Source organism: Sinohyriopsis cumingii, chromosome 14, assembly GCF_028554795.1.
Source record: "Sinohyriopsis cumingii isolate HCF-2022 chromosome 14, ASM2855479v2, whole genome shotgun sequence".
Lineage (NCBI taxonomy): Eukaryota > Metazoa > Mollusca > Bivalvia > Unionida > Unionidae > Sinohyriopsis > Sinohyriopsis cumingii.
In genome coordinates this window covers 125,295,384-125,309,079 of record NC_142974.1, presented here as the reverse complement: position 1 = coordinate 125,309,079, position 13,696 = coordinate 125,295,384, and the positions used below count along the sequence as shown (strand labels likewise).

The following is a 13,696-nucleotide window of genomic DNA, read 5'->3' as shown; positions in this document are numbered from 1 at the left end:
ACATTGGCAGAATCCAAGACTCGAACCCATGCAGACGGAGATGTGATGGCAGTGATCCATAACAGAGAGCACTTTAGACCACTAGGGCCCCCCCACATTTCTGTAACCTCTGCAGTACTGTATGAACACAACTCTATTTAAAGTGCTGATTCTACTTTTTATACTATAGTCTGATGCAAATCATTTAATCTACTATTTCATACTATAGTCTCATACAAATCATTTAATCTACTATTTCATACTATAGTCTCATACAAATCATTTAATCTACTATTTCATACTATAGTCTCATACAAATCTTTTCTACTATAAGCAAGAGTCCCTTGAAGAGACTAATGCTCAACTGACTGAAAAGAAGGTCAAGGAATTCAAGATAAAACTATTTCTTCCTTTTAAATGCTGAATGTTGAAACCATCTCTGATATTCTTCAGTAGTACAGTAATACAATTTTGGTGGACACAATACCATCACCTTAGCACCATTTTCACTAAAGACCAACACGGCAACATAAGAAGTCTTCTGAAAATCCCATGGTGATTCCTTTTTAGATGGAGTAATGATAACAAGACTAACAAGGAGATCTTTGTGTGAGTCATATTATAAGTTGGATCAGCATTATGGTAATTTATGACCAACCAGACATCACAGGAAGACTTCAGTGAAAACCCCATGTTAATATGGCCATACATTCAGGAGACATTGTTATAACAAGATTTTCAAGATGGTCACTGTGGCTGGCATACTGATTCTTTAAGTGGCACCACTGAAACCAACTAGACATCATGAAAAATTCTTTAGTGAAAATCCCATGTTGACACACACAACCATTTTTCATATTGGCCATCAGATCAAGACACTTTTATTTAAACACTATAAGAGATTTTTAAGTGAAACACCATGTTGATGTGACTATCCATTCGGGAGAAGCAGTCATTAAGATTTTCAAGATGACCACTACCATGGCCATATGGATGCCAGATTGCCACCATCTTTATTTAGGACTGGGTAGGCATATTAAGAAGTCTTTTAGTGAAAACCCAATGCTGATATTACCATACCATACCCAATGCTGATATTACCATACCATACCCAATGCTCATACTACCATACATTTACAAGCTGCAAAACCAAAATTTTCAAGATAGCTGCTGTGGTGGCCATATTGGAAATTGGATTGGAACCAAATTTAATTTAGGACCAACTAGGCATCTTAAGAAGTCTTCTGGTGAAAACTGCTTGTCATTAGACTTTCTGTTCAAGAGGAGTAGTGATAACAAGATTTTCAAGATGGCCACTGTGAAAATGATTTGGATGTGTGAGTGTCACCATTTTTATTTAGGACCAACTAGACCCGGGGTCTCAACCTCACACTACCACAGAAGCAATGGTACATGGGGCTAAAGAGGGGCAGTGAAAGCGACTCTTATAAAAGGTAGCTAGTTTAAAATTAATGTTGGATAAACAGAAGTAAATGATGTAACAAAAAACAAAATTTATTAAAACTGGCTGGCTATCAACAAAATAAATTAGCATCATTTATTTTACAATTTCTGTGTATCAAAGTGGGCCACATAAATAACTCTGCCCATGCAGCTCTTGTGTTTGAGACCCCTGAACAAAACTATGGGATGAGTGAGTGCAATGTTTCATGGCTAAGTGGTAGAAATAAACTTGTGCTACTTGATGGACAGGATGGCCAGATAATCAACCATCTGATAAGTTTTGGTCTATGACCTATAAAGCTAAAACTACAGCCAGTTTGATTATTCATTAATTTCCTTAATATGCAGAGATCTCAAAAAAATATAAAAAAATTAACGGAATGTCTATTTAACAAGCTTAATGCATTCAAGTGGTAACCTAGCCAATCAGATTCAAGTTCACATCACTAATATGCAGGTACATGTATCTTGCTCATAATCACAATCATTCAAGAGCTTGACAATACATTTTCTATCAAGTTTGATACATCTGATCTGGAGAAGAAAAAAAACAGTGATACATAGATCAAAAAATCTCATGCAAGATCTCCTCTTTGATATGTGTGGAACTTGCTCATTACCTAGGTCAAATAATATAAATACTTCATGATTCATCAAATCTACATCAGATATATGCTCCCCACAGAAATTCAGCCAATTAGATGCAAGATCACCTTCTTAATATGACTGAGCAAGTAGATGCAACTTAATATATACAGTACTTTCTTTGGTTAATAGCTATTAGTTGGAATCATATGGGTCAGGCAACTACATATCTTCAATTAGAGACAGTTAAGGGATCTTTAAACATACCACAATGCTCTGCAGCTTCACTCTTCCTTAAATTTAAATAGACTTTATTTATGATTGCTCCATTATCCAAAGTGGTTAGAGTGTCTGCCTCAAATGCAGGAGGTCATGGATTCAAACCCCGGTCAAGGCACACCAATGACTTATAAAACTGATAGTATCAGCTGCCTCGCTTGGCACTCAGCATTATGAGATTAGTGTAAGGACTGGTCTGCCTGGTGTCAGAATAACGTGACTGGATGGGACATGATGCTAGACATCACTATAAACTGCCACACTGCAGACATTGTAATGATATGAACGAGAACAAAAATTAAAGCTACATTAAAAATCTAAATCACACTCACACACGTTATTTAAATTTTTAGATCCAAGCAGTAATTGTTTCCTTGATCAAAACAGCAAATGACAATTATTTATGTGTAAAATGCACATCCTTTTTCTCACCAATTTAGACTCCCACCTAAAGACTTAAGCATCTTGGATTGGATTTGAAGGGAAGAATGGACCCAGGAGCTCATATTAGCTGCATTTATGCATTTGACCATTCATGTAAAGAATTTTCAATCTATGACCCTGCGGCTAAGCCCTTGGGGTTAAGGATACACCAACTATGACCTTCACTCCAAAGTTTGAGCCTCTTGCCTAAGTCCTTAAAGATAATTCCACCGGTCAATATTTGCTTCATATATGCTTTTTCTTTTCCCCGAGTCAAGGATATTTGCAGTATGATCTTTGATGCTCAGAAGTGTAGGTATAATTTATCAGGTGGGAAGAATCTCCAGATGCTCCATGTAATGACTGGGGTGAACAATAGTTTCATATCTGAATCGTCTTTTCATTTCCAGTAGATGTAAGGGTGGACAGACACAGAATGCACATGTAAGGAATGACACTGGATACTACAATTGAAAACTCATTGGGAATTTGGCTTAAATTAAAATATGCAACCTTCCCATTGCATCCTCGTCAAAATTAGTCATTAGTTTTGCACCCGATGCAAAGACTGCACTAATTTATACCCAAGTAATTACATTTTTTATGATTTTATTGTCTTTATAATTATGAGTATTATTACACTGGTCAACAGTGAAATCATTACTGACTTGAAAAGGCCCTAATCTGTAGTATTTTGGTGTGCCGAACACGAATATAACCGTGAAAAATTTGTATTGGCTCTCGTTTTGAAGATATTCATATACCTCATTTTCTATGTTTCACTGTGTAAATTTCTCCAGTAGGACTGCAGCAACATCCGGAATAATGATGTAACATTGCATAATACCATCATGCTCACATCATCCACAGTTGATTGCATCATTTTCTGATGCAATGCAATACTAATGCCATGCGGCTGCTGAAGTAAGTTGACGTCAGCAGTGTACTATACATGTGTAGGCCTATTATACTAATGCCAGGCGGCTGCTGAAGCTGACGTAAGCAGTGTACTATATAAAGCCCAATCAGATAGGTTCAGCATTTAAAATATTTTAGACGTTGTGCGAGACAGTTCAAGCTACTGTTACATAAAACTTATTATTTTATCCATTTACGTACAATAAAGAACAGTAATGCCTCGAAAGTGTGTTAATACCGCGGACAATTTTTGCTATATTTGTGGGGAAGTGACATTTGCCAACCAGAAGAAAAGTATCAATTCTCAAGTGAAGAAGGCATATCATCTTTACTTCGGATGCAAGGTTGGTGACCAAGACAAGCCTTGGGCTCCGCATATATGCTGTGCTACATGTACAACACAGCTTTCACAGTGGTTGAATTGCAAAAGGTCATCAATGCCGTTTGCAGTCCCAATGGTGTGGAGAGAGCCAAGCAACCACCTAAATGACTGTTACTTCTGCTTGGTTCCTCCTCTTTCCGGCGGAATAACGAAGCGAAAGAAGTCGAGAATAGTCTACCCAAACATTCCGTCTGCATTGAGACCAGTTCCACATGGTGAGGGACTTCCTATTCCAGAACCTCCAGCAGAATATTCTCTTGATTCATCTGACGAAGACAAAGGTGAGTCGACCTGTTCTTCTCCTGGTCCATCAGCATGCAGTGATTTTCACTGTGGTGCATCATCAACCCCACACAGAATAACACAGGAAGAACTAAATGACCTGATTCGTGATTTGGACTTATCAAAGAACAAGGCAGAATTGCTAGGATCAAGACTCCAACAATGGAATCTTCTAGAAGAAGATGTCACAATTACTGCATATCGAAAGCGCCACCAGCAATTGGAGCCTTTCTTCAGAAAGGAAAGTAATCTAATATTCTGTTCCGATATTGAGGGCCTCATGAATGCTTTAAAAATCACTCATGACCCACAAGAATGGAGACTATTTGTGGACTCTTCGAAACTGAGTCTCAAGGCTGTGCTTTTGCACAATGGAAACATTCTTCCATCTATTCCAGTAGCGTATGCTGTCCACATGAAAGAGACATACGATAACTTAAGGCAGCTACTGAATTCCATTGAGTATAACAAGTACAGCTGGCACCTCTGTGGTGATTTGAAGGTAGTTGCCCTTTTAATGGGACTGCAGCAAGGATATACAAAATACATGTGTTTCTTATGCGAGTGGGATAGCCGAGCAAGGGAAATGCACTACATGAGGAAGGAATGGACTCACAGGCAGAATGTAGCCATTGGAGAGAAGAATATCCAACACCCAGCTCTGGTTGAGGCTCAGAAAATCTTGCTACCACCCCTTCACATCAAACTAGGTTTGATGAAGAACTTCGTGAAAGCCATTGACCGGACTTTGCCAGCATTCCGATACCTGCATGAAAAATTCCCTCGACTCAGCGAAGCAAAGATTAAAGAGGGAGTTTTTGTGGGTCCTCAGATTCGAGAGCTTTTCAAAGATGACCGGTTCAACAACTTGCTGGAAGGTGACACGAAACAAGCATGGAATGCTTTTCGCCTAGTTTCTACAAACTTCCTCGGAAATGTTAGGGCAGAAAACTATAAGGAACTAGTAGAAGACATGTTGATGAAGCATAAGAAACTTGGCTGCAATATGTCTCTAAAGATTCACTTCCTTCATTCCCATTTGGATTTCTTTCCTAGCAACTGTGGTATTGTTAGTGATGAACACGGCGAACGTTTTCATCAAGATATCGCAACAATGGAACAAAGATACCAGGGAAAATGGTCCACTACAATGCTGGCTGACTACTGCTGGACACTCCTCAGAGATGCTCCCGAACAGCTGTACAAGAGACAGGCGAAGAAATCTAAGATGTAGTCAATGACTTGATTTTTTATAGGTAGGCTATTACAGTTGACCTTTTACTATTGGAATGCATTTCGTTATGTAAACATTAATTTCTTGCAGATTACAAAAAAACTAGAGCCAATTTTGCAATTTGACTGTCATATTCGTGTTCAGCACATAAAAATTGATAAGAATTGACTAATTTTATTTCAGTAACATGACTTTTGTAAAAATTTGTTGTCCAGTGTTATTATAGTTCTTGTCAATTATCCTGACATAATTATTTTATCATCTTTCTCTCAAAACATATTTGCATGACTCTACCAAAATATAATTCCTGGCACCAAACTCTCGCCATACTTCGTATCATCCCTTGTTCAAAACTTAGAATTAGGTCTAAAGATCCTGCCTGGTTTGTTTACATGATGGATACAAGAACCAATTTATCTACTTTTTCTGCACAACTTTCTATTATTTTATTTCTTGTGGTAAATTGCTGCCAGTGATTCTAACATGTAGGAGTCCAGAGTCCAGAATATTTTGCAGAATCTTAGATTTTGTGTTAAGTGTTTGTTTTGTATATTTTTTTTCTTCCTCCAGTGATAAAGAGTATGCTTATCCCAAAACACTGGGAAACCATTTTGAATTTGCACTGTTATAATAATAATAATAATGAGGACGTGTATAGTGCCTAATCTTTAGAAGCTCTAAGCACTTTACAACATTAGACAACACCTATAAGATAAAAAAACATATAATAATAGGATTATAAAACAAACACCATGAAATTAGATAACATTTAAAAAAAAACATGCTGAGAATATTTAAGGTAGGAAACATTATTATCAATGTGGGTGTGTGTGTGTGTGTGTGTGTGTGTTTGCATGTGTGTGTCTGTATATATATAGTTGTCAGTCAAGGACATAAAAAATCCCAAAGTAAAAAAACACTGTTGTTTGCCTCATACCACCCATGGGTCTCATTCTTAACTCAATGTGATAACAATTAACACATGGGTAATGACTGCCCTGAACAATTCCGTAATATTTAGGATAAATAAGTCGGGAGTTATTTTCATTTTATATAAAACTGCCCCCACCCTACTGTCCTGTCCTCAAGAGGACAGTTACAATATTCTGAATTCACTGCACTACAAATTACCTCCAATCAAGTTGTCACGAAATTGTGTAGGAGTTATATCAATATGTATATGTTGTCAAAAATGTACTCGGGTTTCGTTGCCATGTACAGCGTCACCCGAGGGTGTATATTTTTTCGGCTTAGTTATTTCGAAATCCTGAGCGAAACTCAGACCCCTGCACGTGCAAATCGCCTACAGCGGGAAACCTAAGTACCTAGCTGCGCATATCTGTCACAGCTAGTGTACATATGGAGCAAATTCTCTATAACCAAATCACATTACGCCGAGTCTTGTCAGGAAGCTTACCCCTTTACGGAAGTAAATCTTCTTTATTACTATTTGTTTATATGACTGAATTGTTTTCATACTTTAGATGTTTTAGAACCTTAATTAATGTTTCAAAAAGACTTGTATCTGCAAACATATTCATTGAATGCAGTAGCTAATGAGAAGGAAACATATATTTATTCTAAATTCTATGGAGAGTCAATACCTAGGTTATACAACGCCATATTAGAAATACTTCAGTCTGGTTCGAGTTAGCTATTTGTTGCAACTGAACAGATAACTTGAATTTAATTATACGCTGTTTGTGTTAAATGATTAATGTAATGGGTAACTAATTCATGTGCACGCATGCACTACATATATCAATGCAGAAGTACTTAACCGTGTATGTACTACACGGTTTAGTTATCATTTTAGCTGCCTAAATGCCATGCCTTGTATATGGTTTGATGTGGAGTCACCAGCTGTAGAGCTGCTTTATACATGCCTGCCATGCCTTATACATCATTTGATGTGGAGTCACAGAACTCAGTGGGGTTTCCTGTGATGTATACGCTGTGTTTTGGTGACGTTGGATCGGAAGAGTGGACTGGTTTTCTCGCTGCGAGGGACCAGGGCTTCGCGACCAATGGGTCTGTGATGTGAGGGATCCTTCAACAGACTGACAGGAACGGACCATGCGTGGGTGCTTCTCTGGCCATTTACTAAAGGGTGTGGAACCGGAGTTAAGCTTGGTCGTCAAATGGGCACCACGATAGTTATAGTGTTCCATGTTATTTCCACAATTGCATTTCATAATTTCATTCATTCCTATTATGTCGTTATATGAACGATCGATAGGTTCATAATGTCATTCATTCCTATTATGTCATTATATGAACGATCGATAGGTTCATAATGTCATTCATTCCTATTATGTCGTTATATGAACGATCGATAGGTTCATCATTTCATTCATTCCTATTATGTCGTTATATGAACAATCGATAGGTTCATAATGTCATTCATTCCTATTATGTCATTATATGAACGATCAATAAGTTCATCATTTCATTCATTCCTATTTCAATATCGGTTTACGATCAATAGGTTCATAATTACACGTATTGCTATATCGTTATATGAACCACTGATAGGTTTATAATGTCATTCATTCCTATTGTTATGTCATTATATGAACGATCGATAGGTTCATAATGTCATTTAATTCCTATTATGTCGTTATATGAACGATCGACAGGTTCATCATTTAATTCATTCCTATTATGTCGTTATATGAATGATCGATAGGTTCATAATGTCATTCATTCCTATTATGTCATTATATGAACGATCAATAGGTTCATCATTTCATTCATTCCTATTTCAATATCGGTTTACAATCGATAGGTTCATAATTACACGTATTGTTATGTCGTTATATGAACGATCGATAGGTTCATAATGTCATTTAATTCCTATTATGTCATTATGTGAACGATCAATAGGTTCATCATTTCATTCACTCCTATTATGTTGTTATATGAATGATTGATAGGTTCATAATGTCATTCATTCCTATTATGTCGTTATATGATCGATAGGTTCATAATGTCATTCATTCCTATTGTTATGTCGTTATATGAATGATCGATAGGTTCATCATTTCATTCATTCCTATTTCAATATCGGTTTACGATCAATAGGTTCATAATTACAGGTAATGCTATATCGTTATGTGAACAATCGATAGGCTAATGATTTCATTCATTCCTATTGCTATATTGTTATGTGAACGATTTATAAGTTCATAATGTTATTCATTCCTATTGCAATGCCACTGTGTGAACGATCAATATGTTCATAATTTCATTCATTCCTATTGTTATATGAACAATCGATAGGTTCATAATTTACACTGCTTTTCAATATCGTTATTTGAACGATACATAATTACATTCTTTTCTAAATCGTTATTTGAACGATACATAATTACATGCTTTTCTAAATCGTTATTTGAGTGATACATAATTGCATTCTTTTCTAAATCGTTATTTGAACGATACATTCAAGACTATTTATATTGGGGTGTAGGTCACTTTTATTTTGTTGATCGGTGATAGGAATTCACGTTTTGTTTTGAAATTCCATTTGTTAAATTCATGTTTTGAGATTTTCCTCGTTGAGTTAATTGTTGATAGTTCCATGTTAGGAACTTTATAATTTTCCTTATCTTTTTGTTTATAATGGTGTCAGATTTGTTAATATATAAATTGCGTTTATAAAAAAACATCTTGTAAACGCAGTTGCTTTTGGTGTCTTCCCTAATCCAGTCCCAACCTGACTTCATCCTGTGACACAAGTCATTGTCGTGAGTTCACTATAATACAGATCACCTCCAGTCAAGTCATTGTCCTGAATCACTGTTACAAAATCATGGTCATATGAGCCGTGTTAATAAGGCTATGTAAAGGGGAAGAACTCTGCCCCCACTATCATTCAATCAGTTTTTAAAAAGAAAAGATTAAAATATAATTGAGTCAGGTATTTTACTCCTTAAATTTGAGTAGGCCGATATCTACACCAATAAATGAGAATTTTCATTGTCTGAGAAGTAAATGACATGAATTTAAATGAATATATAACACATAATTACCTCGAACTAAGTGATATTTTTTAATACAAGGGCCTATTCCCATGGTCATCAAGAAATAGGCAAAGAGTTTATTGGTACATGTATGCAAGATGACATTTTATGAGATGATCTATCAGAGGTAAAAGTGATTTTTTTTATGAGGATTGCTTGTCATAACTTTAATCTATTTACTTTTAACTTCACAGTAAATTACGTTATTTCATGTGGGTATGAGAAAGCTTGCAAGTAGCTTCTCATAGGTCAGTGGTTCTTACCTGGTTCTTCCTCCACCAGTTATACTAGCTGTCATATACGTACTATCTTGCACAGAGAAATGATGTTATATCCCAAAAAACAGCAATGAATGTCAAAAATGTAATAGTTATCTAAACAAAATAATGGATGACATTAAATGAATCATAGCACGTTTTTGTTTTAGTGCCATCACCCACCCACCCCGAACAAAAATAATGGGTGATGTGTCTTACGTTGTAGGACTCAAAGGGGCTCGTATCGTTGCTTAAAATTGACCTGTCATACATGTACTATATAATAACTACTAGTCAATTTTAAGCAACGATGCGAGTCTCTGTGGTAGGACTATGGTACTGGTATCTGTACAATTTGCTCTTTGAAGTTGTAGTCCTACATCTAAGACGTACACATGTTGATCAGCGTCAGGTCTTACATGTAGGTTTATTGGAGTCCCATTTTATCACCCCAATACATCTTGTCAGAAACGTTACATTAGAATGAAGGAATGAAATTGGTCTTACGTAAATATCTCCTCCTACGAACGACGTTTCCACCATTGTATATAAACTCTGTTAACTTTTCCACATCGAACGTAGCTTGTTTTCGTTCTCGAGCTAGGTCTGGATTCACCGCCATCGTGATGTTACTTTCGCCTCACTTCAGTCGCCGCCGATCATTTGATTCATCTTTGTCATACAGAGGCTTACGTACATTTCGAACAAATTGTAGTACGTGTGGTTAATAGCGTAGTTAGGACGTGCCATATTTTGACCCAGATATTATGGTGCTATACCCTACATGTTCTACTTGATGGTTGAAAAAGTAGAGCGTTTGATTTAGCGGGTTGATTAATATCTAAGTCTTGTTACATGCATGTTCTCGTGTACGTTAAAATATTGAGCAGAAAAAGAAACTATAATAATGTCCTAAAAGCAATGCTCTCTCTCTCTCTCTCTCTCTCTCTCTCTCTCAGTATAATAACTGCGGGCAAGTTATTTGTTGTCGGTCTTTTTTTTTTAAACAGAAACTCTCGGAAACGCATGTAAACAGCGTGCTCAAAAAGGTTTCAGCTCTAGAGTAATGCAGAAAAGACAGCTGATATAAAAGCTATACAGCTAAAATGAGTAACAACTGCATGTAGTTTAGCCGGCCAGAGAACATTGTAGGGGTATGCTACTGGTGGTGTGGTACTATGAGGTTGTACCCTCTTACCAGGTGTCCGCTTTATTTGGCTATCGTTATCTAGTGGGTGATCGCCCTCAGTATTGTTGCCCGGATAAAGTAAATTTTAACATAAATGTGAAATTATAGATGGAATAAATACAGATCTGAGCAGATATATAGAACAGAATGACACGATCATGGAAAAGCACAAGAATTAAATCAATTACATAAACAACTGAGATACTACATTACATTAAGAAGATACACTTCTTTTTTAAATAAATCCTACACCGAATTTCAAACACAAATATATTTATCTAAATAGCCGATCTGTTTTAAATGACAGAATTGGTTCGTCATATAATCGAAGGAGCTATCGAAGTCATTGCCTTGTACAACTTCATAACATGCTTATTCCGGTCTACTCCGACTTCACTATGATGGTTCCTCTAGGTCCTTTAGCTTTCCCCTTTTCCGTCCTGCTACTGGACTCGCGGTACTAATTCAGTTCCCATAGTAAACCTATGCAAACACCGTGATATTAAAAATTCAATAACTTTACATTTTGGAGTGCTCATGATCAAACCTGTATTTATCAGTATAGATGAAAGCTGGATGTCAGCTTCTGTATAGAGGAAAGGATATGAGCCGCGGCATTTTTTGGACCTGAGTGTATTTGAAACATGTGCTTTCAATTCCGCACCAAAGAGGCAGGTGCTAATTTTAGTAATGAGTGTTCAAAACTAAAAAATCTTAAAGGAATGAAATTCCATCAATAAACCAATGTCTCTAAAAATAATCACTTACAACTAGGATTAGCTCTCAAAAGATTCGTTTTCCTATAACATAACTTATATTAATAACCAATCCTGGTCAGCCTAACCCATACATACTACATTTTAGGTTCACCCACCCATTTCCAGGCTGGTTCCCATTTTTCCATACCATTAGTACCGTGTGTCTCGCCTCTTTTCGGCCCTCAAACTTTGTGTGGGTATGTGTATAAGTAAGTAGATACTTCAGTGAATAATTCCATAGATTCGTCCGTGGAGCTATTTCTCCATATAAAATAAACAGAGACAGCCTCAATATTATATCAGTTGTCCTACTGGGAACAAATCATTACTCCCCTCTCGTTATGTCAGATATCGTTCTATTGGAATTCAAACAGACCAAAGGCTGTCTAGTTTCACAAGATCAATGTACTTCCTTATGGCTATTTCAACACCGATTCTCATTACATTACACGAGACATAACGGTTCCGTTCTCGTCTCAGTTACACAAATGAATGAATGAAATTCATCATATGATTTAACTACGTTATTTTCAGCGAATACACACATTCAAGTCTTTATCATACATGAAATCATCTAAGATCGGTGAATTCAAACGGATTCTCGTAACTCATATCAATTAAAGTAATGCATGAAATTCTTAGACTCCTATAACAATTAAGAGGACAAATTAAAACAATTCGTCAAATTTATATAAAGAAGATCATTGTACGAATTCAGATAGATTAACTCAAAAACAGTTACACTCATTACAAGAGAACTGATCAATGTATTTAAACAATTAAATTCTTGCAAATATAGACAATTAAATTCAAGCAAACCATTATATTGGTATCAACGACCTACAAGAAATTGACGTAAATACCTTGTGCTTTCAAGTTTTGCTCGCTTTTACTGCCAAAATTGTGTCCGTTGACTTTCCAGACATCCGGTCCCTTTGACCAATGTTTTACGAGAGAATTTCTCGCAAATTCAGTCTCGGAGTCCATTATATTTTCACTCTTGCAGGAAAATTGCAGACTGACTATATTTCTTTCGATGATGGCAATTTAATCCCAAGCATTTTTCGTGTGGGAACTACACCCCTTATTTAGCGTAACCAATCAGGATTAAATATGTTTACCACCTTTTAAAACTAAGCGCCAAAACTGTGACAAGCATGACATAGAATTCCAAACAACATATCTAGAATATTTCAAATCTGACAGTTCCGATATAAACTCGAAGTTAAACGTCCCCTCTCTAGTCGTCTGACGGCTAAGTAAACGAAGGCTTAATTAAGAATCACTTCCTCTCCCGACACAGACATTAGAAATCATTTCAGCATAGCGATTTAACAGAATTTTTTAATTTCATAGATTTCGATGATTTATATGATGTCTCTAATATCAATATATTAAAATATTAATAATTCAAGATTAGCTTCAGATGGCATGTTTCTTTATAGTTGTGAGCTTGAGACATGAAGGATTAAAACAAATAAGTGAAAATCTCCCTTTTTACTTTTAAGTGAAGCCAAGCAAGGAAATCATTGATGAAGTCTTGTCCCGACTATAGTAGATCCCTGATCTTTATTTGATCAAATGTATTGGAAATTCCGAACTGAATTTACATTTTCATGATGTGCAGATAATAATTTTAAAAAAATCAATCGAATTCATTAAGTTTAGATCCCAAATGCGTTAAATGTTTGTCAGATAATTGTTAGCAGAAGCAAATTGTGCCGGTCTCTGATCCTAATCCTGGCTTCCATATCGCGCTCCCTAGAAAAACTTACTATCCCGAAATAATACACGTACCTATATCCATAACATATAAATTATATACGTGGCATACATCTCTTTCATTTTGACATTAAGATGATGATCATAATGACGATGACGACGCGATGACGATGATAATTGAAAGAAGAATGCAGAAAAG

The 13,696-nt window shown here is 36.2% G+C and overlaps 1 protein-coding gene across 2 annotated transcripts in view; it reads right to left on the bottom strand.

Annotated features, from left to right (window-relative positions):
* The window catches only part of LOC149784779 (peroxisomal acyl-coenzyme A oxidase 1-like), a 59,494-nt gene extending 48,993 nt beyond the window's left edge, over positions 1-10,501 (bottom strand). For both annotated transcript variants that reach the window (XR_016413957.1, XM_089932795.1), the window contains exon 1: positions 10,336-10,501. Coding sequence is in view for 1 of the 2 variants with exons in the window: in XM_089932795.1 (XP_089788921.1) it covers positions 10,336-10,450 (115 nt within the window). In the remaining variant the exon portion in view is untranslated. The remainder of the gene's footprint in view (positions 1-10,335) is intronic.
* Between the last annotated feature and the right edge of the window lie 3,195 nt (positions 10,502-13,696).